Raw genomic sequence first — 25167 nt, forward strand, 5'->3', positions numbered from 1 at the left:
ACTGTATATAGACTTTTCTTTTGTGTTATTGACTGTACGTTTGTTTATCCCATGTGTAACTCTGTGTTGTTTGTGTCGCACTGCTTTGCTTTATCTTGGTCAGGTCGCAGTTGTAAATGAGAACTTGTTCTCAACTGGCCTACCTTGTTAAATAAAGATGAAATAAAAATAAAATGAATAAAATATAACGTGTCTTCTGCTATGAGTGTGCTGGTCAGTAGGTGGCATGATTTACCAAGTATTCATGATGATACTGTTCGTTTGCCTGATATTTCATAAATGGGACATTTGCCTAACCAAAACGTGGTAGGAACAGTCAGGACACGAATATATTATGAGTTGGCTAGCCTATCAACAATAGCCTAACCGTATTATTATGCATYGGATTGAGGAAATAATTACCTAATCCACAATCAATGGACAGCCAGCCTATTCCATAAATTAAACAAAATACCTTGCTAGTGCCATAACCTACAACACATTAAACCATAGACCTTTGAACATGATACTTCTGGATTGCGACTGCATGTTTGACATTTCAATGCACCAATCACTTGCGGAGGAGCATATGCCTACTTCCCTACACTGGAAAGAGCGAGYGGGTAAATAGACTGGCGGAGCATACACTGATCCATCACACTAAAAACCTGCAAAGATCGCCTGTGAGACTGCTGCAACTACGCTATAGGCCATTGATATCGCGTTCATTTCTGGTCAATTGGTAAGGGGGACAAAGTGTCCATAACACAAGGAAATGGCAGGTATTTTGGCATGGTTTTGGAACGAGAGATTTTGGCTCCCTCACAATGTAACCTGGGCTGACCTAAAAAACACAGATGAGGCAACCTTCCCGCAAGCTGAGGATTTGTATCTGGCTTGTCCTTTAGCCTTCTGCATATTTATGATTCGACTGGTTTTCGAAAGGTGGGTGCATGTATAACTGAAGATAATGTTGGGTTCGTTTCATTTACATGTAGCCTAAAGAAAGCCTATTTTAAAGAATAGTATATCGGGTATTGAAGCATGTTTCGCTCACACCGAATTTCTAGACAATGACATCCACATGGTGATGCGATTTATCCAATAATGAAGGTAACATTAACGTTTCTKTATATGCCTGTCTGTATTGTCACAAAGCTTTTTCGAGATATGTGTCGGATCAATAGACCTGAATTATTTTCCATAATGAGATACATGTTGACTTCGCATCCAAGCTGCAAGTTGCAGCTGTCAGTAGTCGAGGGCATTATTCGAGTCATGCTCGTCTCATTTAGCCTAGGCTTCTATTGACCTCGCAAGGGTCTGTGCTGCCTATGTCATAATGGTGATCATTGTGTTTAGCTTCATGTAGCCTATTTGTTGTAAGCATGCCTATCCCAATTGTAACATAGCCTACCAAGCTAAGTGTTGATGCTAGCCTGGTACATCGCTCAGACACAGACTCTGTGCAATGGACATCAATCGGAAACAGACAGGAACCCACAGCAGTTTCTCAATATTGCCTAATACCACCCTTTTTATAAAGGCTCATGATGTGGCATATAGGTGTATATGCGTCAGTAGGCTACAGTTGAAATGTGTCTTACTGTAGGCTACATACTGTACATGATGTCACTGATTGGATGCCTGTCATAAGGTCATTCTGCTGAGTCCACCACCACCATGACARCTCACTCACCAACCCACCACCTCCAGTCCACCTCTAATACTGAAAACAGTCACAATGGGAATTTGACTTTTCATTGATATATTTGTGCTGTATAAATCTTCATTGGACCGTTGAGAGGCTTGTTGTTAAATGTACATTTTCTTGATTACTGATGATATGGCCTGTAATACCAGTCAAAGGTTTGGACACACCTACTCATTCCATTGGGGCAGCAGGTAACCGAAAGGTTGCTAGATCGATTCCCTGAGCTGACAAGGTATAATCTGTCGTTCTGCCCCTGAACAAGGAAGTTAACCCACTGTTCGTAGGCTGTCATTTTAAATAAGAATTTGTTCTTAACTGACTTGCCTAGTTAAATACAAAAAAATCCAWGGTTTTTCTTTATTTTWACTATTTTCTACATTGTAGAATAATAGTGAAGACATCAAAACTATGAAACAACACCTATGGAATCATGTAGTAACCAAAAAAGTGTTAAAGAAATCTAAATATATTTAAGGTTCTTCAAAGTAGCCACCCTTTGCCTTGATGACAGCTTTGCACACTCTTAGCATTCTCTCAACCAGCTTCATGAGGTAGTCAACTAGAATGCATTTCAATTAACAGGTTTGCCTTGTTAAAGGTACATTTGTGAAATTTCTTTCCTTCTTAATGCGTTTGAGCCAATCAGTTGTGTTGTGACAAGGTAGGGGGGTATACAGAAGATAGCCRTATTTGGTAAAAGACCAAGTCCATATAATGGGAAGAACAGCTCAAATAAGCAAAGAGAAAAGACAGTCTATTATTACTTTAAGACATGAAGGTCAGTCAATCTGGAAAATTTCAAGAACTTTTAAAGTTTCTTCAAGTGTAGTCGCAAAACCATCAAGCGTTATGATGAAACTGGATCTCATGAGGACCGCCACAGGAAAATGAGCCCCAGAGTTCATTAGAGTTACCAGCCTCAGCCTCAGAAATTGCAGCCCAAATAAATGCTTCACAGAGTTCAAGTAACAGACACATCTCAACATCAACTGTTCAGAGGAGACTGCGTGAATCAGGCCTTCATGGTCGAATTGCTGCAAAGAAACCACTACTAAAGAACACCAATAAGAAGAAGAGACTTGCTTGGGCCAAGAAACACGAGCAATGGACATTAGACCGGTGGAAATCTGTCTCAGGGCAAATTTGAGGTTTTTGGTTCCAACCGCCGTGTCTTTGTGAGACGCAGAGTAGGTGAACGGATGCTCTCCGCATGTGTGGTTCCCACCGTGAAGTATGGAGGAGGAGGTGTGATGGTGTGGGGGTGCTTTGCTGGTGACCCTGTCAGTGATTTATTTAGAATTCAAGGCAGACTTAACCAGCATGGCTACCACCTGGTTTGCGCTTAGTGGGACTATCATTTGTTTTTCAACAGGACAATGACCCAACACACCTCCAGGCTGTGTAAGGGCTATTTGACCTAGAAGGAAAATGATGGAGTGCTGACTCAGATGACCTGGCCTCCACAATCACCCAACCTCAACCCAATTGAGAAGTTTCAAATCGAAACAAATCAAACTTTATTTGCCACATGTGCCGAATACAACAAGTATAGACTTTACCGTGAAATGCTTACTTACAAGCCCTTAACCAACAGTGCAGTTCAAGAAGAAGAAAATATTTACCAAGTAGGCTAAAATAAAAAGTAATACTAAAAAGTAATACAATAAGAATAACAATGAGGCTATATACAGGAGGCACGGGTACCGAGTCAGTGTGCAGGGGTACAGGCTAGTTTAGGTAATCTGTACATATAGGTGGGGGTGAAGTGACTATGCATAGGTAACAAACAACCATCGAGTAGCAGCAGTGTACGGGGGGGGTGTTAATGTAAATTGTCCGGTGGCGATTTTTTWAAATGAATTGTTCAGCAGTGTAATGGCTTGGGGGTAGAAGCTGTTGAGGAGCCTTTTGGTCATAGACTTGGCGCTCCGGTACCGCTTGCCGTGCGGTAGCAGCGGTAGCAGAGAAAACAGTTTAACTTGGGTGACTGGAGTCTCTGACAATTTTATGGGCTTTCTGGATCCTGGATGGCAGAAAGCTTGGCCCCAGTGATGTACTGGGCCGTTCGCACTACCCTCTGTGGCGCCTTACGGTCAGATGACGAGTAGTTGCCATACCAGGCATTGATGCAGCCGGTCAGGATGCTCTCGATGGTGCAGCTGTAGAACCTTTTGAGGATCTGGGGGCTCATGCCAAATATTTTCAGTCTCCTGAGGGGGAAAAGGTTTTGTCGTACCCTCTTCACGACTGTCTTGGTATGTTTGGACCTTGATAGTTCTTTGGTGATGTGGACACCAAGGAACTTGACCCGGTTTGGGATGAGTTGGACCGCAGAGTGAAGGAAAAGCAGGTTTGGTTACTACACTCCATATGTGTTATTTCATAGTTTTTTATGTCTTCACTATTATTCTACAATGTAGAAAATAGTAAAAATAAAGAAAAACCATGGAATGAGTAGGTGTGTCCAAACTTTTGACTGGTACTGTAAAAAATATGTAGGCCAAACAAAGGAGTGAAGACTGTGGTTCCTGCTGTGAAGTGTSGRCAAGACCAAGATGTTTGCTTTTTAAATGTAGATTATACACACAGCTTGCTTATGCATACACAAGCCTCACATGTACTATTATTGTTCAAGGGCATCTATGATACTATTTACTTAAACATATAGTAGTACTGGATTAGTATCCATTGAACCTGCCAACAACTGCTGTTGCCCTTATGTTGCCTCTCACTGAGCACAGTAACTCTGTCAATAGCAGCTAGGCAGCAAGAATTACAAATACTGAGTCAGTGTTCACAATTCACTTGTAAGGCAGTGTTTTAACACATTAGGTCTTTATAGATACAACTGAAAGGTCCGTTTAGGCTGGTCCCTCCAGATTAGATTTTCTGATTGCTGACGGCACACTTCATTTGCAGAGAAAATACTTTTTTTTATGAATAGACTACTAGACCGCTAATCTCTCTCTCTCTCTCAGCTGTCTCTCTCTCACGGCWGTCTGCACATGGACATTTCATCTTGATCTTGGCAACACTTCCAGCAGTTTAATCTCCCATAACCCTTTGTCCATGAATGTGACTGTTACTCAATCATATAACGTCATGATACCATCTTTCATTTATACGGTTGTGAAATTTAGCCAGATTCTTACATTGCGAATTGCTGACGATGTATACAGAAATACTGATTCAGAAATGCACACATTGTACTTATAGTTGGATAAGATTTTGAAGCTTTTGAGATGTATTTTTAACAACTGGTTGTCAGTATTATCAATGTTGCTGCCACGATGGTCCCCATTTACCACAAACAAAAACACTTTTCCCATGAACAACAATTCGATGATGATTATACAGTACCTACTGTGAGAATATTCTGACATTGTTGTGTTATGCTTTTGTAGGTTTATTGCCAGACCATGTGCCTTGGGTCTCAAGATACAAGCCAATGGACCACAGAAAGCGCAGCCCAATGCCATTTTGGAGAAGGTGTTCACTGCTATCACCAAGGTAAAAGTAGTGCCTGTGTTTCCACTATGTCATGTCTTTGTTTGCATTTTAGTACTGATAACTGAGATTAAAAGCAATCTCTTGCACAAAAGGCATTGGATTCAGTTTGAGTACAGAAAGCAAGACCTCATGTTTGAAAATATTTGCACCATTTGTTATTATTCACTCAAAGGAAGTGAGATTCTTCAACAAATGCTCAGATTCACCTACTGAGCAATCTAGCAGACTACCTCCACACTGGGTAGACATTCTGAGGTGGAAACGAAGGCACTTTAGGGCGTCTTCTTTTCAGGAGCCCGTAAACTGGTTCAATTGATGGACAATTGCAACAGTTTTACTACCCCTTAGTACATGATGCTGATGAAACGTTCAGACATTGATTGCCTTTTATCTCTGCGAATATCAAGACTGTTTTAACGAATATCAAGACTGTTTTAWCTTCTGACATGTCACACCTTCCCCACAATAATGGCAGCCTTGTTAACAGTCCGGTGTCTGGATCTTATGTTTCCTAGCATCCAGATGAGAAGAGGTTGGAGGGTCTGTCCAAACAGCTGGACTGGGATGTACGGACCATCCAGCGCTGGTTCCGACAGCGCAGGAACCAGGAGAAACCCAGCACGTTGGCTCGCTTTTGTGAGAGCATGTAAGAGGTCTTGACAGCTTCAAAATGCTACATATTATCACTAATATAAACACATAGGTGCGCATTTGTTCAGTGGAAACTGATTTTAGGTGTGGATACATAGGCTTTCCAGTCATTGCCTTTACTGGAGCAGGCCTGTCAGTGGGCTCATGTCTGACACCATTGGAGCTAGGCTGGCAGTGGGAGAGGCAGTGAGGCACAGAGCGGGTCTCTGACGCCCTGGGGCTGCTCACTCAGGGGCTCACTGTTGAAGGGATTCTCTGCTTAGATGACTAGCGTGGTCATTATTTGATCTTCAAAGAGAAATACCAGATTCAGTTTGTCGGTGTGAAATGTGCCATGGTTCAGCAACTGGATTCAGTTACTTTAGTGGAATAATAAAATAAAAACGTCTCACAAAAGCATAGCCTCTATGTAACTAGAGCAAATCTCTCCCTGTTTTCTCAATATTTTAAGCTCACTTTTAATAGAGGATGTCCCTACATTTTAAATATATGCAGTGTCGTGTCTGTAGGCAGAATGGAGTTGACAGACTCAGAATGGATTGGATGCCTGATTGGTTTCTTTGTTGTATCATTTTCTTAAAATGTAATTTTGTAAACCGACCCAGGCACACTCATCTCAGCAGTAATCCTACTGTAATTAGTGTCTGGGTTTGAGAGGACGCTGTTGTCTCCGACACTTCAGGATGGCGAAGCTGAGGACACTGTTCTCTTTTTCATAATTCTGAGAAAGCGAGACACATTTAGACTGGAGACAGCAGATCCCAAAGAAGCTGCATGCAGTTATTTATTTTGCAGCTAGTTTTAACGGGACAGTCTGGTCCCCAGTCCCCAGTGGGGCACGTGCTTTGTTTTCTACCACAGTGCTGGTTGTCTGAACTGTTCTGCCTCCATTCCTCTGGTTCAATCCTGTAAAGAAGAAAAGAGCCAAAGGCAGCAGATTATAATCCACTGAACCTTAAAAGACAAAACTCAGATTTGTGTTTTGTAAAATAGAAAGTCTGGAACGTCCTAATGCGGAGAATTTGGAGGGACATAAATATAAGCAATAACTTATAAGAATATCTATAATAAAGCAGCAAAGAACATTATGTCAACTCTGTTTCTGCTGCTTTCTGCTCAATGATGACCATAGAACACCACAGAAGTGTATGAAGAGTATTTACTTCAGTATCATGCCTTCATGGCTTTGAATGCAACTACATTGTATTTAACAGGACCATGTATTTGGTACACAGTCACCAGCAGAAGTATTTTCAGCGAAAGTAATTGTGAGTCATAGTAATTGTACATAAATAGCACTGATTCAGCAGCACTTGAAGCACAATGTTTGACAGTGTTTGACTAACCAGTTGCCAAGTAACCGTCTTCTTGGCCTATCGTTAGGTCAATGCATCCAGCTCATTTGTTTTTTTAAATGAATCAAGCACAGAGAGCTATTACTTGTGGCTTGATTATTTGAATTCCATGAACGATGGCCTTTCTTTTCATTCAAATGTTTAACACCTTCTCACAATGCAACTGTTTTGATTATGCACATTATGCATGATCACAATTTCCCTAAAATAACATAAGTGTGTATACACTGGTATTCTAGTCGAAAAGCAGCACAAGTGTGAATTCAACCAGTGGCAGAGACCCGGGTATACTAGACCAATGCTACAGTACGCTAGTCTGCCCTGAGGCCTGCTAGCCTGTCAGAGATGTGGCCGGAGTGCCAGGGCTCTCACATCCCAGCGTCTGCATTCCGGGGTGAGTCACTGCCACTGGAGCCTGGACGCCACTGCACTGCACTACCTCGTGGCAGAGAGAGAGGGAGGCAGGCACGCCCAGTTCCAACCTCTGCTCTGCTCTGGGCTTACATAACCCAGCACATACCCATAACTACTGCACATTGATTGGATGGGAAAGTTTCTCCTGTGATCATGGACTTTTCTAGCTCTCAGGCAGAGCTGTTCCAGTTGATAGTTCAGAGATCAAAGCCATACTGAGCAGGGAGATGCTGCTGCACAGGCCATAACAATCAACAAACGACTGCACTGAGAGAAGGAATGAGAGACAATAACTAACACACGTCCTTCTCAGACATTACAAGGGGGGTTACATAATGAAATTACACTGGCCAAAAATATAAACGCAACATGCAACAACAAAACAGTCAGTATCTGGTGTGACCACCATTTGCCTCATGCGACGTGACACATCTCCTTCACATAGAGTTGATCAGGCTGTTGATTGTGGCCTTTGGAATGTTGTCCCACTCCTCTTCAATGGCTGTGCGAAGTTGCTGGATATTGGCGGGAACTGGAGCACGCTGTCGTACACGTCGATCCAGAGCATCCCAAACATGCTCAATGGGTGACATGTCTGTTGAGTATGCAGGTCATGGATGAACAGGGACATTTTCGGCTTCCAGAAATTGTGTACTGATCCTTGCGACATGGGGCAGTGCATTATCTTGCTGAAACATGAGGTGATGGTGGCAGATGAATGGCACAACAATGGGCCTCAAGATCTCGTCACGGTATCTCTGTGCATTCAAATTGCCATTTCAAAAAAATACATTGAGTTCGTTGTCCTACAGCTTATGCCTGCCCATACCATAACCCCACCACCACCARGGGGCACTCTATTCACAACGTTGACATCAGCAAACCGGTCACCCACACAACAATATACATGCTGTCTGCCATCTGCCCAGTACAGTTGAAACCGGGATTAATGTGTGAAGTGCACACTTCTCCAGCGTGCCAGTGGCCAAGGTGAGCATTTGCCCACTGAAGTCAGTTACGACGCCAAACTGCAGTTAAGTTAAGACCCTGGTGAGGACGACGAGCACTCAGATGAGCTTCCCTGAGACGGTTTCTGACAGTTTGTACAGAGATTCTTCGGTTCTGCAAACCCACAGTTTCATCAGCTGTCTGGGTGGCTGGTCTCAGACGATCCCGCAGTAAAGAAGCTATGTGTTGAGGTCCTGGGCTGACGTGGTTACACGTGGTCTGCGACTGTGAGGCCGGTTGGACGTACTGCCAAATTCTATAAAATGACGTTCAAGGTTGGCTTATGGTAGAGAAATTAACATTAAATTATCTGGCAACAACTCTGGTGGATATTCCAGCAGTCGTCATGCCAGTTGGATGCTCCCTCAACTTGAGGCATCTCTGGCATTGTGCTGTGACAGAATTGCACATTTTAGAGTGGCCTTTTTTTTTGTCCCAAGCACAAGGTGCACCTGTGTAATGATCATGCTGTTTTAATCAGATTCTTGATATGCCACCAGTCAGGTGGATGGATTATTTTGGCAAAGGATAAATGCTCACTAACAGGGATATTTTTGAAAAATCAGCTTTTTGTGCGTATGGAACATTTCTGGGATCTTTTATTTCAGCTCATGAAACATGGGACCAACACTTTACATGTTGCATTTATATTTGTTTAGTAGTTATTATTCATTTAAAAAATACTTAAATACATTATTTAATAGAAACACTTGACTGAGACAGATTCCTTCTTCTGGATCGTAATGATGCCAAAATGCATCAATCATTCAGGACTGAGTCTTTCCGTTAATGTGGCCTCTCATAGGTGGAGCTGCCTGTCAGCTGCAGGTGTACTCTGTTTCACACAGTCAGAGCAGCACACAGGCATACCCATCATGTACCAGGCTACAAATCACAGACAAGAAGTTCCAACTCTGAATAGCACAATGTGACAGGGATGTTGTATGAACCTAATAGTTACTGACTGGCCTCCGAGGGGGAACTTGACAAATGGTGATCATGCTGTGTGACATTGGGAGTTTTACATACATCTCAGGTGGTTTTAGTGTGGGTAGCTTTAGCTGGCCTTACAAGAAGTAAGTATTTTTGACAGCCGTAGACAGAAAACAAACCACAATATGCAATGATGAATACACTACAGTAAATCCATGTAAGTCCCAGTAAATCCTGGGGTATCAAATGTCAGTGATCACAATACAGGAGGCGTTACCTGTACTCTGGTTACGATCAGAAAATCAATTTTAAGTTCACAGTTAGCCGTTATGTAAATGCGAGCTGAAAAGTACCAGTGGCCTGGCTTTGGGCCAAAGTGGGAGCAGGTCCGCCCAGTGTAGGTGGAAACAGAAAAGTCTGAGCCTTTTGGATAAAACGCTGAGGTAAATCCTTTATGGAAATGTGACATTGGCACTCTTCTCTAGGTTAAACTGAGTAGCTGATCAACATGACTAATGACTTTCCTTTTTCATAAGCTATTTTCATTTGATTCTGTGACTTTTGAAAATCATTTGGAATATGATACTTCTATTGTGTTCACCACTAATTGGCCTAAGAAGTAAAAACTGTGTATATTATTACCACCAGTGATTCAGTGCTTACAATAAAAATAAGTGTTGTTAGATTGAGAAAAATAGAACAGAAAAAAAACAAAGAGAAGGGTCCTAAGCAGTATGGAGGTGTATGTGCCATTTAGTAAATGTTTGTAGAGCGGGTGCCCTGTTCTGATTTATCAGCTGTTGTCAAACACACTTCCTCAATAGTGTGCAGCAAATTCTACCTGATGAACAGTTGAAATTAGTATGACATCCTGGCATTTAAAGCATATTCCAAAATTTCTGTTCTATTTTCGCATACTCAAAAAGCCTACTATTTAGAACGCAAGTATGGGTATTCGGAACTAGCCAGTGGCTTTCTTGGCTGTCCTTGGATTGGCCTCCCTTACAGCAGCTTAGACATGGCCTCTCTTTTGACATTCCACAGAGGATGCATCCAAACCCCAAAACTGTGTTACTGACTGATGTTCTGTTCTCTTTGTTTTGTTTTTTTCACAGGTGGAGATTTACATTTTACCTCTATATATTTACCTACGGAGTACGTTTCCTTAAAAAGGTGAGTGTGCTACTTTCCAAAATCATTTTGTTGATGAAAAGTTATTAGAGCACTTTTTGTATTGAAGACACGTTATTCAAGGAGGAGCTGTAACAGAGGCTTGCGCACTCGAGGATATCCCGAGGAGGTGGATCTTGCTATGAAAGGGGGACCAAGTGACAAATAATGCACCTCTCAAACACTCCAACCAGTGCTCACTGATAAATAATGGATAGATTTGCTCTCAGCACAGCATCCATTATGCAGATATTACTGTCTTCGAGCACATGCACAGTTGAGAAACTAGTTCCCTGTCAACTGTCACCTTCAGTCTAACACTATTGTTACTCTATACAGTACCAGTCAAAAGTTTGGACACATACTCATTCCAGGGTTTTTCTTAATTTTGTACATTGTAGAATAATAGTGAAGACATCAACTATGAAATAACATATAGATTCATGTAGTAACCCAAAAAAGTATTAAACAAATCAAAATAGATTTTATATTTAAGATTCTTCAAAGTAGCCACCCTTTGCCTTGATGACAGCTTTGCACACTTGGCATTCTCAACCAGCTTCATGAGGCAGTCACCTAGAATGTATTTCAATTATTTTCTTCTTAATGCGTTTGAGCCAATCAGTTGTTGTGACAAGGTAGGGGGGGTATACAGAAGATAATTTATTCAGGAACAGACAGTGGAAGGCAGATGTGTGTAATGATGGTGGCAGGAGTGCGTAATGCTGGGGAGCCTGGCACCTTCAGCGTGACAGTACCCCCCGCCCCCGACGATCCAGCTGGGGCGTGAAAGCCTGTTGATCCCACTGAGGCATGGGAGCCCGWTAATCCGGTGGAGGCGTAGCAGCCTGACGAGCCAGCTGAGGCCTGACGTGGGATGGGTGCCTTCCGGGGCAAGAGCCTCTCAAGCCAGCTAGGGTGTGACAGCCCGACAAGCTGGCTTAGGCACTCCCGGTTCCATTGGTGGGGCCCCCGTACCCGATATCACCACCAATCGCGCAACGCCAGCACTCCCCGATGCTTCATATGACGGCTTCAGCATTCTGTAATGACCGACACTGGAGATGAGAAGCAGGTACGGGGAGTCAACATTCATTCAGGAACAGACAGGTAACAAAACAGGAACAGTGTCAGCAGACGGGTAAACAACGACAAACGACAATTAATGCTGAAGCAGGGAACAGCAGGGAACCAGACCGATATATAGTGGAGAGGTGATTGAGTCCAGGTGAGTAATCGATTATTCACGTGACGGGGGGAAGGCAGGCGTGTGTCATGATGGTGGCAGGAGTGCGTAATGCTGTTGAGCCTGGCGCCTTAGAGCGCCGGGGAGTGGGCACAGGCGTGACATATTTGGTTAAAGACCAAGTCCATATTATGTCAAGAACAGCTCAAAAAAGCAAAGAGAAACGACAGTCCATCATTACTTTAAGACATGAAGGTCAGTCAAAGTTTCTTTAAGTGCAGTTGCAAAAACCATCATTCGCTATGATGAAACTGGCTCTCATGAGGACCGCCACAGGAATGGAAGACCCACAGTTACCTCTGCTGCAGAGAATAAGTTTGAGTTACCAGCCTCAGAAATTGCAGCCCAAATAAATGCTTCACAGAGTTCAAGAAACAGACACATCTCAACATCAACTGCTCAGAGGAGACTGTGTAAGTCAGGCCTTCATGGTCGAATTGCTGCTGAGAAACCACTACTAAAGGACACCAATAAGAAGAAGAGACTTGTTTGGGCCAGGAAACACGAGCAATGGACATTAGACCGGTGGAAATCTGTCCTTTGGTCTGATGAGTACCAATGTGAGATTTTTGGTTCCAACCGCCGTGTCTTGGTGAGATGCGGTGTGGGTGAACAGATGATCTCTGGGTGTGTATTTCCCACCGTAAAGCATGGAGGAGGAGGTGTTGTGGTGTGTGGGTGCTTTGCTGTGGACACTGTCAGTGATTTATTTGGAAATCAAGGCACACTTAACCAGCATGGCTACCACAGCATTTTGCAGCTATACACCATCCCATCTGGTTTGCGCTTAGTGGGACTATCATTTGTTTTGCAACAGGACAATGACCCAACACACCTCCAGGCTGTGGAAGGGCTATTTTACCAAGAAGGAGAGTGATGGAGTGCTGCATCATATGACCTGGCCTCCAAAATCCTCTGACCTCAACCAAAGTAGCCCAAAATAATTGCTTCGTCATTATGGTGTATTGTGTGTAGATTGATGAGGGGGGAAATAAACTATTTCATACATCTTATAATAAGGCTGTACTGTAACAAAATGTGTAAAAAGTCAAGGGATCTGAATACATTCCGAAGGCACTGTGTGTGTGTGTGTGTGTGTATCTATCTCTACATACACACGTGTGAGGAAGTAACTGAAAATACTTCAAGGGTATCTTTTGTTTTTTATGTGTTTGACTCTGTGCGCACTGATATTGTGTAATGTACTGAGGCCAAAAGCCTTTTGTGTCTGTAGTAATTGAATGCTTCTGATGATGCCGTTGATCAGGAATCATGATTAGGGGGTGAATAGGAGACATTGCGGCGAGGATAATTTCTCATTGCAACAACTTGCATGACGATGCACTTTGTGGAAGGAGTTCATTTCCTACAGTTGGGCCTAGTGAGTCTCCCGGGTGTGTTGAGACTCACTAGGCCCAACATGCTTGGTGGTACAAAAAGGGCACTGTATTTATTACAAATCTATYCACTATAGACCTACAAAATACATTCAACTCCCTAATGTAAGAGTCTATGTTTGCATGTCAACTTAAGCAGAGTTTGCGGTTTTAAGTAGGTTATATTTGGTTTGGTCCAGAATAATCTGTCACTGAAGGCAACCACCCTGTGAGAGATGATTATGATGATTAGCAACTCATTACCATGCCTTTGTAGTATAAGTCCCTCTTGTGTCAAGACATAAGACCGTCTTAACCACATCCCCCAGTTCACTACAGCATTCATCATGTAGCCTTCGACCAGAATGAGCATTCTCAGTTTTGTCCCCAGGCTAACGCGTTCATTCTTAATTTGCACTACTAGCGTACAGCAAAAGTTTGCTTTGATTAAATTAAGTTTCCCTTAATGAAAATACAATCTGACATGGTTACGGTTGCAAGATTATTGATGTGCTGGATCTTTTAAGCAAACATTTAGTATTGAGCCAGAGGCAGCATAGCATACAGGTGTGGCGATCAATGCACTTTATGAATGTAATACATTTTTGGAAACAGCATAACAAAACATTAATATTCTGTTCATTTTTTGTGTGTCTGCAGACACCATGGTTATGGAACACAAGAGAGTGCTGGTACGACTATCCTTATCAGGTAATGTTTTGATCATGAGAAAATTCTCCAATGTTTTCTCTGTTAATTCTTTTCACCTAGCTACAACAGTTATTGTATTTGAAAGGACATGGTTTTGATCCAACTTTATTGAGTTGTGTGTGTGTGTGTATTTTCACAGCCACTGACGGTGGACATCCACTATTACTATATACTGGAGTTGTCGTTCTACCTGTCCCTACTCTTCTCCCAGTTCACAGATATCAGAAGAAAGGTAGGATACCAATTTAGTAAATACATCAATATAATATAGTTAATCAATGTTTGTTTATCACATTGCTTGCTCCATAGATATTTGTTTGCATATAATTAAACACCCATTTCAAGGTAAATCTGTTAATAATAATATAAAATGAATAATAATATTAAGATTTTTTAAATAATAAAGCCATTATTAAAGGGATAATCCACTCCAAACCACTAATTCCTATAATTAACAGTGTTAAATAACACACACAGTTGAAGTCGGAAGTTTACATACACTTAGGTTGGAGTCATTAAAACTCGTTTTTTAACCACTCCACAAATGTCTTGTTAACAAACTATAGTTTTGGCAAGTCGGTTAGGACATCTACTTTGTGCATGACACAAGTAATTTTTCCAACAATTGTTTACAGACAGATTATTTCACTTATAATTCACTGAATCACAATTCCAGTGGGTCAGAAGTTTACATACACTAAGTTGACTGTGCCTTTAAACAGTTTGGAAAATTCCAGAAAATGATGCCATGGCTTTAGAAGCTTCTGATAGGCTAATTTACATAATTTCTGTCAATTGGAGGTGTACCTGTGGATGTATTTCAAGGCCTACCTTCAAACGCAGTGCCTCTTTGCTTGACATCATGGGAAAATCTAAAGAAATCAGCCAAGACCTCAGAAAAAAAATTGTAGACCTCCACAACTCTGGTTCATCCTTGGGAGCAATTTCCAAATACCTGAAGGTACAACGTTCATCTGTACAAACAATAGTACGCAAGTATAAACACCATGGGACCACGCAGCCGTCATACCACTCAGGAAGGAGATGCATGCTGTCTCCTAGAGATGAACGTACTTTGGTGCGAAAAGTGCAAATCAATCCCAGAACAACAGCAAAGGACCTTGTGAAGATGCTGGAGGAAACCGGTACAAAAGTATCTATATCCACAGTAAAACGAGTCCTATATCAACATAACCTGAAAGGCCGCACAGCAAGGAAGAAGCCACTGCTCCAAAACCGCCATTAAAAAAGCCAGACAACGGTTTGCAACTGCACATGGGGACAAAGATCGTACTTTTTGGAGAAATGTCCTAAAATGACCATTGTTATGTTTGGAGGAAAAAGGGGGTGGCTTGCAAGCCAAAGAACACCATCCAAACCGTGAGGCACGGGGGTGGCAGCATCATGTTGTTGGGGTGCTTTTCTGCAGGAGTCTCTGGTGCACTTCACAAAATAGATGGCATCATGAGGCAGGAAAATTGTGTGGATATATTGAAGCAACATCTCAAGACATCAGTTAGGAAGTTAAAGCTTGGTCGCAAATGGGTCTTCCAAATGGACAATAACCCCAAGCATACTTCCAAAATTGTGGCAAAATGGCTTAAGGACAACAAATTCTAATGTATTGGAGTGGCCATCACAAAGCCCTGACGTCAATCCGATAGAAGATTTGTGGGCAGAACTGAAGAAGCGTGTGCAAGCAAGGAGGCCTACAAACCTGGCTCAGTAACACCAGCTCTGTCAGGAGGAATGGGCCAAAATTCACCCAACTTATTGTGGCAAGCTTGTGGAAGGCTATCTAAAACGTTTGACCCAAGTTAAACAATTTAAAGGCAATGCTACCAAATACTAATTGAGTGTATGTAAACTTCTGACCCACTGGGAATGTGATGAAAGAAATAAAAGCTGAAATAAATAATTCTCTCTGCTATTATTCTGCCATTTCATATCTTAAAATAAAGTGGTGATGCTAACTGACCTAAGACGGGGAATTTTTACTTGGATTAAATGTCAGGAATTGTGGAAACTGAGTTTAAATGTATTTGGCTAAGGTGTATGTAAACTTCCAACTTCAACTGTATGAACAATATTTTTGGGGTAAACAAATGTTTAATTTTGTGTTTATAACAAGGTTGGTACCAACATGTAAAAATCGTTGTGGAGATCTGTTGCAGCTCAAGTCAACTACTAAACCCACAATGCAATGCTCTCTGGGCTGGCTGGCTGCACACAATAATACCAATGTCAATATTAGCATGTGAAGTAGCTAAACAAACTGCACTATCAATTTAGGAGTCTCTCTCACCGAGTTCAATTAGCAATTCTCTGCCCAGAGCAAGTGCAGAGTACGTTGCTATGGCAACAACAGATGTTTCCCACAGAAACACAGGGCGCATTGCGAGATGGTACTTGAAGGAAAAACTGAGTTGAATCATTTGGTACACTGTTTAGCTTGAGCACATCGGAAAATAAACATTGTCATAACAATATAAACGGGTGGATGTGTTCTAGACGAGTATGCCCATATCATCTATTAGCTGATTTGGCAATCTGGAGAGCAGGCAATTGTTTTAAAAGCGTTATGAAAGGGGATAACACACTATACCATATCACCAGTGACAAGAACCATGTAACTATGACATGTTCCTACATGATTTCCTGATTTCACAGATGGACCACTTAGAAGTTAAATCACGGGGAAAATGTTTCATTTAACCACTGATAGAACAGAAGATTTCACCAAATTGACAGGAGTGTCATGATTTTTATTTCTGGGGTGGATTATCCCTTTAAATCAAAGGGAAATGCCTCATAACTGGTTTTAATACATTCTGAAACCAAATGTGTTCTTTTTACGTTTCTTTTTTTCTTCTTTGTAGTCAGTTCTATTGTGCAGTGGTAATCTCAAGAAAGCCTTAATTATTGTTTGTCTGCATTCAGGCCTATTGTCTGTTCTATGATTTTGTTTTATTTTTTGGTCTTTGCCTTGGTGTGGTGTTTTAGTCTAATCTCTGCTCTGTGATATCACAGGCCTCTGAGAGAAGGAGATGGATTACTGGAATTTTCTGGCAGACATTAAACCGTTTCCCCCTCATTTGTTTTCGATTCAGTCTCATTTCATTATTCAGTTCCTAGAATCTGAAGATTATTACATTTCTCCATTAATTTTTTTTTTATTTCAGCGTCATGTCATTCCTTGTCCCCACTGATGAAAACTATTATTTAAGAATTAAAAAGATTCACTGAAATATTGAATACAAATTGAGACACAATAAATGGTTTCAAGTTAGTTTTAGACCTGGTTTATCTGAGGTGATTTTGTTAGTAGCACATGTTTATATATTTTTCGTAACCTAGCCTCTCACTCCACTTCATCCTGAATGATGTTTAAACACAGTAACTGAGGGTCAAACAAACAGCTGTGATGACACCAGGCCCAGTTTTGTGACCCACTCACACTTAATCCCTAGACTAAAGATAAATAATCCATGGAACGTACACGCACAGCCGCTATGGAAAAGACCACTGCTGAACTGCTCATCTGCAGACAGACATGTCTGTTCACACATTTGATTCACACACGCATACACTCTTTCTAATACATCCCATAGTCGGGTTGCCAGAGATTTTCCAGGTCAGGGCATCTCCATGTTTGAGCTGTAAATATTGCCTCAGCATAGCTCTTTTTGCTTCTGTTCTTTTCAATCTTCTTTAGCACTGTTAAGCGGCGTCAAGAACAAGGGGTAGAATATGGGGGGGGGGTATTGTTTATGGAGGGCCCTCCTTGGCCATGGCATTCTCTTTTAAACCAGCTCCCTAGTTGAGTTCAGAGAATGCCAATTTGCATGCCTCCCATCTCTTCCTTCTCTTTCTGCCCCACCCTGTCCACACCACTGAACACCTAACACTCACTCACAGCTGTCCCATGATGCCATGGTGTTTATGCCCTCACCTCTCATCTCCGTGTTGACTGTTGGCATGTCTGGTTTTTTGTTTCTCCTTTCATTTTTTTCATTGCACAAAGCCACGCATTGAGGAGGTCCTCTGCACAATTCCAGTATGTTCCCTGCACTCTATTGCCATGCTTCCATTCTGTATTTGTGCCACTGCTCTTCCTCCTCCTGCTCTGGGCTGGCTGCTCTGCTGCTGTCCTGCTGTACTGAGCCTTTTCAACCCTGTGGGGCACAGGAGGGCTCTAGCATGTCATCCTTATTCAGCCTCAGCCTCACTTATCAGGGGATATTAACCTTCTAGACTCTTCTAGACTGACTAGAAATCACTTTAGCTGTAGTACATGTAGACTCGCCTCTTTTTTTAGTACATTTTTAACTAGACTTAGTTTTCACATTCATTCATTAATTTGTGAAAAGAATAACTGTCTAGCCACCAAAGTAGATGAGAAAGGAAGGCGTCAGCTGCCCTTGAGTCCTGCGTTCAGAGAAACAATAGAATTGTCAGCACAAAGCAAAAGCAGATGAGGGAAGTTGAATTGCACAGCGTATCTGGTCATTTACGGAGTGTAATGTTTACAAAGGGGCAATGTCCTTGTCAGAATGTCACCCGCACCTTGTCACCATAGATGTTCTGCATAGTGCGCAGCCAGCAAGTGTACAAGGTGCAGAGGAGTCCACTTATCTACTGTGAGCACAAAGAATACAACAGCGGTCATGTTCTCTGCATGACGCCGAAGCTTTCATAAAACCCACATGCTGTACATGTCCGCTTGATGTGAGACATGATAGAGAGCTGTGAATGATTTCTCCCTCTGCCATTGTGTGACATGACTATGACGCCTGTGCCCCCCCCCCCCCCCCAGGACTTCCTGATCATGTTCCTGCACCACCTGGCGACAATCTCCCTCATCACCTTTGCCTACGTCAACAACATGGCTAGAGTGGGCACGCTGGTCATGTGTCTCCACGACTCCGCCGACGTCCTGGTGGAGGTGAGTAGAGACCCGGGGACACGTTCAGCGAGGCATGTTCAAGTGTCTGGCATGTAGAAAAAAAAAGATTTTTGTTAGTGCTACGAATTACATTTCTCTCTGCAATGTTCCACAAGGTTTGCCTGCTGAACGTGGCCCTGATGTGTGTTCTTCACACCCCACGGACATGTGGGAGGGTCCTGTGTTCTTTTGTGGTTGTTTTAGAATCACAAGCAAGCACAGTAGCTATCAGAGGGGAAATCGGCCATCTGTAGATTTCAATGATGTACTGCCAAAACCAATTTCAGTGTATGAAAAAGATAGATACAACATCCACGTTTTGTTCTTGTAACCATTTTGCGTGTGTCTGTGTCATCTGTTGCAGGCTGCCAAAATGGCAAACTATGCCAAGTTTCAGAGACTTTGCAACCTCCTGTTTGTCATGTTTGCAATGGTCTTCATCAGCTCCAGACTGGGTGTCTATCCTGTCTGGTAAGGAGGCTTTGTCTCTACATTGAATGTCTGTGTCCCAAATGGCACCCTATTCCCTACGGCCACTGGTCAAAAGTAGTGCACTATGTAGGGAATAGGGCGGCATTTGGGACCCGTCCAATGTCTTCTCTGTGAAAGACTACAGCTCAATTGAAACAATGGGCTCGAGTGTCTTTTAGATGCATTTGTGTGCTGCCAGTTGAGACAGATCAGGATGATACTGTATATCGGAGAATGTTTGTTTCAGTGTATAATCTGTCTCCGAATACAGGAGACATGAATGTACTGTAGATCTCAGAATATTGACACTTTCCAAATGGGCTTTGCAATTTTTCCAGGAAGGTTTTCATTTTATACAGGTTTTGTTGCTTAGTAATAGTTACTATGGATACTACAGCAACAATATTGACATACGCATCTTCCCCAGTAAAGAGGGAGGGGGAAATAAAATGAAAGACGGACCATTATTTTGAGATCATTTAATTATGTAAGCCAGGGTCAATTTGAGACTGGAATCTAAAATGGCACATTCAATTTACACTTTGAAAACCTCAATTAACTAATTCTTTATGTTATCACAGTGACTGTGTTAGTTGGTATCAATGCCAGAATGTTGTCTTTTTTACATATTGGACTTCCAATTAGATGACGAATTTGGATTGCACCGGAATGTTTTTGATGTGTCATCAGCGAGGCATCCTACCTTTTTTATATGAGAGAGAGAGAAGCAGTAGCAAATCAGTCATAGTAGAGGAATATGCGCGCACCATCTTACTGTGTCATGTCCTTGGCACACTCAGCAGTACCGTCACTGTACGAAGAGAAAAAGCGACGTGAATTACTATCCCGCTCTGAGACGTCACCCCAATTTTGAGCCCACACTCGAGGACGGCGCTGTTAATTACCAGATCAAAATGACAAACAACACTTTATTCAAAAGATTATTAAAGCATGAACCTCCACAGTACAGTGCACTGTCTCTAAAGAAATATGAATCCTTTAGAAAAGTCTCATTCAGAGATTTCCTCGTTAGTATACCGTCGTGAGTTATACAGTATATCACAGTGCAGGCAGAGTGCACCACAGCAACCAGAAAGGTAGTGTGACTGTACAACCGTTGCCATGGCTTCAGTATCAGCAGGGTTCATATCATGTACAATTATCCAACTATATCTCTACCTTCACTGAAATAGCTATCAAGCCATTCATCAGAGACGTGAATGAAGGATTTAACCTGTTCTTTAAAGTGGTTCTAGTAGTGTGTACATTATATGACAGATTGACTTCATACAGTAAAGTGCTGCATGAGCTTAAAGTTATTTGTCTGTCTCCAGGGTGATAATTATCCTTGGCTGTTAAGAGTGAGTCTGTCTGTCGTGGAGGATGGAGAGCAAGCTAGTGCAGCGTTTCCCAAACTCGGTCCTCAGGACCCCAAGGGTTTGAGAAGACCCCACGTTTTTGTTTTTGCCCTAACACTACACAGCTGATCCAAATGATCAAAGCTTAGGGTCCCGAGGACCGAGTTTGGGAAACCCTTAGCTAGGGGCTGAAGGCTCTGGACGTTAGCCTCTTATGTTGTCCCTGAGGGTCTCTCTCAACCACCTGGCCATCTGTATTCCTCCACTCTACCTTAGAGCACCAGGAACATTTACTGTCTTCTGTTCACCTAGAATTCTAAGACAATAACAAGTAGCTTATTTGGTGACAGCTGCCTCAGATTGGGTTTTCTGGCGTGTACTTTAGTTGACAGGTTTTTGTTAATTTCAGAGAGAGACACGTATTAAAACCAATAAGTATTTCCAGTCTGTTATCCAATTCCCAATAGAGACGTTGTTGTTGTCTCATTACTACATCCTGTCATTATGAGCTGCACTGAAGGTGTGTGTGTAGTGTGGTTTACTTATCAAATGAGTTGACGAATTATTTCTCTCTCGCTCTCTCACACTCTCTCTCTTTCTCGTAGGATTTTAAACACTACCTTGTTTGAGAGCTGGGAGATCGTGGGGCCGTACCCCTCCTGGTGGGTGTTCAACATGCTGCTGATCCTGCTGCAGTTCCTGCACTCCTTCTGGTCCTACCTCATAGTGAAGATAGCCTGTCGAGCCATCTCCAGAGGAAAGGTGAGAGACAAAGGGAGAGTCTCAATTACATTTTCTTGACTACTCGCGTCCTCTCGCCTGGTTCTCAAAACTCATTGGTTGAGAAAGTCAGAGGTCCCTCTCTGAGCTTCTCCTCCAATGGGTTTTGAAAAGGAGTTGAAGAGAATGCGAGTAGTCAAGGAAACGTTATTGAGATTCTCCCCCAGTTCGCATTTTAGGGTCCTAAATGGCACCCTATGTAGTGCACTACCTTTGACCAGGGCCCATAGGGAATAGGGTGCCATTTGGGCAGACATTGTCATATTTTCCATACAGTACACTCAAGAGGACCGTCTTTATGTAGTTAGAAAGTCATTCTCATTATGTATGTAGTTAGAATTTAGTACTACCATGTTACTTTTTGTCATTGTAAATGCAAAGCAAAGCGTTGGGTAATCTTAGCAGTCAAGCTCACTATACATGTACTGTACTACAGAAGCTATTCACTAAAGGGCCTGTTTTGATTTTACTTTTTCTATCCCTCACGCTAACCTTTCAACCTTCAAGGCAGGGAAGTGGAATCCTTTACATGTAAGTAGTCGGAACCGAAGGAGAAGAAACTTGTGTATTGTCACATGTCATCTCACTATCAAGTCACAATCACAGAATGTTCTGACATGACATCCCATTCTTTCGTTTTTACATTATCGTATTTGTAAAATGGGGAAACCAGTTGTAAAATGAGGAAACCAAAAGCGATGGCCAACTGCTCTTACTTCCTCTGTCATGACATCAGATGGTATATGAGCTGTTCTGACAGCGTCTGCACCTCTCCACAGGTGTCGAAAGACGACCGCAGTGACATTGAGTCCAGCTCGGACGAGGACAACGGTCCTCCGCCCACTCCTGTTCAGAAGCACCACAACAGCACCACCAACGGGACCAATAAAGTCCACGGGACCAATGGGTACCTGTCAGCAGGGGCCCCTTGTCTAGATGAACACTGACCGCTGTTATGAGACATTTATAAGTACTGGAGCAAAGCTGCACACACCATTCATAGATACTACATGTGTGCCACATGAACAACATTGCCTGTCTGGTACTGGAAGTTCTTAGTTTTCAGTTTGATTATTTCCATGTTTCCCCTCATTTTATTATCTTTCTCTATATTTGCATCAAACTGCATTCAATGAAATATCAAAGCACTCCTGTCGGTACAGCCCAGTCTCTCTGTTTAGCCAACGAATGAACGCATTCCACTATTATGGCGAAAGCATGCTGTTTAAACATAGTCTGACTGGCATACTGGGGGTAGTTAATTATGTTATGTGTCTTTTATGTTATTTATTTTGGATAGATATACAGTACCAGTCAAAAGTTTGGACACCTACTCATTCCAGGATTTTTCTTAATTTTTACTATTTTCTACATTGTAGAATAGCAGTGAAGACATCAAAACTATGAAATATATTTTAGATTGTTCAAAGTAGCCACCCTTTGCATTGATGATAGCTTTGCACACTGTTGGCACTCTCAACCAGCTTCACCTGGAACGCATTTCCAACAGTCTTGAAGGAGTTCCCAGATATGCTGAGCATTTGTTGGCTGCTTTTCCTTCACTCTGCGGTGCAACTCATCCCAAACCATCTCAATTGGGTTGAGGTCGGGTGATTTGTGGAGGCAAGGTAATCTGATGCAGCATTCCATCACTCTCCTTGGTCAAATAGCCCTTACACAGCCTCGAGGTTTGTTGGATCATTGACCGGTTGAAAAAAAAAATGATAGTCCCACTAAGCGCAAACCAGGTGGTAGGCATGCTGGTTAAGTGTCCCTTGAATTCTAAATAAATCACTGACAGAGTCACCAGTAAAGCACCATCACACCTTCTCCCCCATGCTTCACGGTGGGAACCACACATGCGGAGATCATCCATTCACCTACTCTGTGTCTCACAAAGACACGGTGGTTGAAACCAAAATGTCAAATTTGGCTTCATCAGACCAAAGGACAGATTTCCACCGGTGTAATGTCCATTGCTCGTGTTTCTTGGCCCAAGCAAGTCTCTTCTTCTCATTGGTGTCCTTTAATAGTGGTTTCTTTGCAGCAATTTCGACCATGAAGGCCTGATTCATGCAGTCTGATCTGAACAGTTGATGTTGAAATGTCTGTTACTTGAACTCTGTGAAGCGTTTTTTTTGGCTGCAATTTCTGAGGCTGGTAACTCAAAGTTCCCGAAATGTTCTGCGTTGACTGACCTTAAAGTAATGATGGACTGTTGTTTCTCTTTGCTTATTTGAGCAGTTCTTGGCATAATATGGACTTCATCTATTACCAAATAGGGCTATCTTCTGTATATCACCCCTACCTTGTTAAAACACAACTGATTGGCTCAAACACATTAAGAAGGAAAGAATTTCCACAAATTAACTTTTAACAAGGCACACATGTTAATTGAATTGCATTCCAGGTGACTACATCATGAAACTGCTTGAGCGAAAGCCAAGAGTGTGTAAAGCTCTCAAGGCAGAGTGGCTACTTTGAAGAATCTCAAGAATCTCATGATTCCGTATGTGTTGTTTAATAGTTTTGATGTCTTCACTATTATTCTACAATGTAGAAAATAGTTTTTTTTTAAACCCTGGAATGAGTAGATGTGTCCAAACTTTTGACTGGTACTGTAAATTTACAAATTATTGTCAACATGTCTCAATGACTTTGTCAGTGTTAAGTTTGGCTAATTGTGAACCAATCCATAATTCATATCATTTCACTATTCCATCAACAGGTACACACATTACAGCATGAGTCTTGTCATTGGCAAAATGCTAAACAAATGGATTTGTTTTCAGTGATGCCCCCCCCCCCCCTTCACTTGCTAAAACTGATTGCATTTGTTTTGCTCACAAATGAATAGTAATGTGGTCTTACAACAATGCATTATTATGGGAAATACAAACACACATTATCCATCCATAAGCTGTACAAGAGATATCAGTAACAGCATTATGTATGTGTGTGTGTGTAAAAATAGGGCCATGCTATATTTCCAATTACATTTTGTTATAAGTATTCTACAACATTTCTGGTAAGTATTTCGTTAATTGTTCATGGCCCTCTTGGAAGACAGAGGAAGGTATTATTAAGCAATGATGCATTTAAAACCCTTGACAATATTAAAGATTGCAAGTAAGAAAGTATGTTTGTCGATCTGGTTAATTGAAATTAGCAGGTACTGTACATACTCGTTCTTGTGACAAGCAACGGAGTAATATTGGTAGATTACAGAATTAGAATTTTTGTGGCATGGCAAGTTGACTATGAAGGATTGTTCTTTTTTTGTTCTAAAACTGATATCCTCTCAAGGCTAAGTGAATAATTAATGTGATTGCATAATTATGACTATGAATTCTTGTCATTGATATTCATTCAACAATGCTTTCGGGACATTCATCTCACTAATCCATTCTCATTGAAATATAACTAGATGTATTGCATATTCAACTTCAAGTAGCGTTTCAGAGAAAAATATTAGTTCTCCAGGAGCCCATGTAATTTCTCTTTTTACTTGTATTGGCATATATGACTCATCCAAGGACACATGGA

At 41.9% G+C, this 25167-nt stretch overlaps 1 protein-coding gene across 1 annotated transcript; it reads left to right on the forward strand.

Moving 5' to 3' along the window:
• Positions 1 to 542: 542 nt before the first annotated feature.
• LOC111974822 (ceramide synthase 6) lies at positions 543 to 24759 on the forward strand. Its single transcript, XM_024002840.2, has 11 exons — positions 543 to 924; positions 5098 to 5203; positions 5719 to 5849; positions 10680 to 10737; positions 14017 to 14067; positions 14207 to 14299; positions 18884 to 19012; positions 19377 to 19483; positions 21447 to 21603; positions 22129 to 22152; positions 22401 to 24759. Exons 1-11 carry the CDS (start codon positions 755 to 757, stop codon positions 22566 to 22568), a joined length of 1194 nt encoding a protein of 397 aa, XP_023858608.1. The 5' UTR covers positions 543 to 754; the 3' UTR covers positions 22569 to 24759.
• The last annotated feature ends 408 nt before the right edge of the window (positions 24760 to 25167 follow it).

This window comes from Salvelinus sp. IW2-2015, linkage group LG2 (assembly GCF_002910315.2).
Source record: "Salvelinus sp. IW2-2015 linkage group LG2, ASM291031v2, whole genome shotgun sequence".
NCBI lineage: Eukaryota > Metazoa > Chordata > Actinopteri > Salmoniformes > Salmonidae > Salvelinus > Salvelinus sp. IW2-2015.

Excerpts from the sequence above, each read along its gene's own strand:
- LOC111974822 (XM_024002840.2), top strand. The coding sequence starts at position 755 with ATGGCAGGTATTTTGGCATGGTTTTGGAACGAGAGATTTTGGCTCCCT. Across the intron at positions 14,068-14,206 it reads GGTACGACTATCCTTATCAG|CCACTGACGGTGGACATCCA; the intron begins GTAATGTTTTGA and ends GTATTTTCACAG. Across the intron at positions 21,604-22,128 it reads GAGCCATCTCCAGAGGAAAG|GCAGGGAAGTGGAATCCTTT; the intron begins GTGAGAGACAAA and ends TCAACCTTCAAG.